Source organism: Salmo salar, chromosome 15 (assembly GCF_965601325.2).
Source record: "Salmo salar chromosome 15, fSalSal1, whole genome shotgun sequence".
NCBI classification, from domain to species: domain Eukaryota; kingdom Metazoa; phylum Chordata; class Actinopteri; order Salmoniformes; family Salmonidae; genus Salmo; species Salmo salar.
In genome coordinates this window covers 108,532,502-108,535,000 of record NC_138305.1, presented here as the reverse complement: position 1 = coordinate 108,535,000, position 2,499 = coordinate 108,532,502, and the positions used below count along the sequence as shown (strand labels likewise).

Sequence of the window (2,499 nt, the reverse complement as noted above, 5' to 3'; positions counted from 1 at the left end):
CATTCGTTTTAGAATGGGTTTGTGATCCATTGCGAGAATTAAACCCACAACCTATTTTTTTTTATCAGTTAAATCTAGTCAGTTGTGAGTTTTTATACTGTGTTGATCAAATATAGTTCTCTTCAGGGTTTAGCTGCAGTATATCTGTGTCTGTGAATGATTTCTAATCTTCCTCATTTCTCCAGACTCCCAGATAAACAGTCCAAGGAATATGCAGTGTACCGCTCTCCTCTCCTCTTCTGGGGCCTTGTTGAACTCATCTATGACATGTTCAGGGTAGGAGAGACTTATCCTGCCAACAAAACTCTTTTTTTACTTAGTCATCATTCAACGTGTGAGTAAAAATAAATGTTTTAACACAACCAATTGTGTCAAGTGTTTTGCACGTATGACATGGATGTGATTTTAGTTCACTCAGACCTCCCTCCCTCTCCCTCCTCCGGCTATAGAAAGTACCCACCAGCAACACGGAGGGAGGCTGGTCCTTCTCGCTGGCAGAGTACGTGCGGCACAATGACATGCCCATCTACGAGGCCTCGGAGCGCGTGCTCAAGGCCTACCAGGAAGAACTCATGCCCGCTGAATCCTTCTCTGAGTTCCTGGATGTCGTAGGTCAGTGTTACCAGACATGTGCAGTACACTGAGATAGTGGCATACTATAGAATCAAATGCTGTCTTTTTTTGGTTCATGTTTTCTGCTCTTGCAGGGTTTGTTCATTAAATGTGAACAGTTATACCCTCAACAAGAAACTGATTGTTCATGATTGTGTGTTAGATTCAGACTGACTCTGTTTAAATGTTTTGATTTCCAGGACTTCTCTCTGACATTCCGGACCCAGACCTCTTCCTCCAAGACCTGTTGAACTCTGTTCCCTGATGGTGTTCAGTACCACCCTGCCCCCGAGAAGAGCCCCACGATGGGACGAGGGCCCACACATTGGTCCTGCTAACAACACCTCCATGGGACAACTCTCAGCCGGAAAACCCTCGCTCTCCAACTTCTCCCTAGCTTTCTGTCACTCCCTCACACACACACACACACACACACACACACACGCACACACACACACACACATACCGTAACAGAGACACACACACCAGTTTCCTCGTCTCCACCAGGGTTTTGTCCCTCTGCATCATCTTCCAACTGTAACTCTTTTAAAGCAGATCTTATATGTGCTGAGTCAGTTGGTGCATTTATGACCATGTTGCTGTAACATTTAATACACACGGTAAACAAACCCCATGCTTCTCTCAAATATTACCCACATAAATGTCTGGGTTGCAATCTTCAAGTAACTTAAAAAAAAAAAAACGTAAAAAAAACCCCATTGTTTTGAGATTCGATCGCAGCGTATTAAGAGTGACCTGTGTTTTTGTTTTAAGAAGTTTAAGATGAGCTCTTTTTTTTTTTGTTTGTCATGACAATTTATTGGTCTTTTTCAAAAGGGAGGCAGGAAGGAGGCTTCACAGTAGGATGTTGAATTAAAATAACTAACCCTGTTGTCAGATCCTATTCTCCTGACTACCCTGGGTGCCAGATCGCTCTCTGTGCTGACAGTAGATACGGACCAGGCTAAGTGGAAGGGAAATATACTCATTTAGGGTTGGTTTCTCTTCTCTGTGACAGAATCAGATGAAATGAGAAAAGAACAACACAATAAAATCTTATCTGTTGAGCCTTCCCTCTCTCCCTGGTAACTCAAGTTCTAATAATCCTGATTGGTTATTCATGCTCCAATGAAACGTTACAATTTTACGGCATTGTCCCAAATGAATAGTACTAACAATAAAATGGGCCCTGCATCCTTTCCTTTGGATTCGACACACTTCTCTCTCTCTCTATGGTGTTATGTATTTGTTGTTTCTGGTAAAGCAAGGTGCCGCTGATCAAAACCTTGGATGATTTAATTACATCTCTTTAATATACAGACGCCCGCGTCCATCGCAACACGTGAAACGGCGTCCTCAGAGCTGATGGTGTGGAGTTTAAACATTTTAAAAATACCCCAATTTAGTGTTATTCTCTCGGTCTATTCTATTACCGCTGCTACAATGTCAACTGTTGCTGAATGTCTGCTTTTTTGGGGGGGGGGGGGGGTTTAGCAATGATTTAATAAAGTCGTGATAGTAATTCCACATCCATCGCTCTGTGTCACGGCTGGTTTATTATAATATGTTTATTGGGTTTACTGCCTTGTTCAGGGACAGAACGATTTCAATTTATACAAGGTGGAGTCGAGCACGTTTTGATGATGATGATGATATAATATTTAGCACGGATTTTTGTTGTCATTAAACACACTTTCTTAATCCTATATGGACTTTTGTAGGACTTTTCAAATTAGGTCTCTATTCAATCAGTATCGTGGAAGTACAACTTTACGCGTGATTGAAATTTAAAGAGCCACTTGGATTAACTATTTTTCATGCTTAGTTATAGTGATCAAACGTCACTTCTGGTCTTCATTTTGACAATTTGTTGCGGACGTTATTTTA

At 41.6% G+C, this 2,499-nt stretch overlaps 1 protein-coding gene across 1 annotated transcript in view; it reads left to right on the top strand.

Moving 5' to 3' along the window:
- LOC106572902 (E3 ubiquitin-protein ligase UBR4) overlaps positions 1-1,825 on the top strand; it is a 159,279-nt gene extending 157,454 nt beyond the window's left edge. The window contains 3 exon segments of the mRNA XM_082962270.1: positions 186-276; positions 450-612; positions 813-1,825. Coding sequence (XP_082818396.1) covers positions 186-276; positions 450-612; positions 813-877 — 319 coding nt within the window. The 3' untranslated portion in view covers positions 878-1,825.
- The last annotated feature ends 674 nt before the right edge of the window (positions 1,826-2,499 follow it).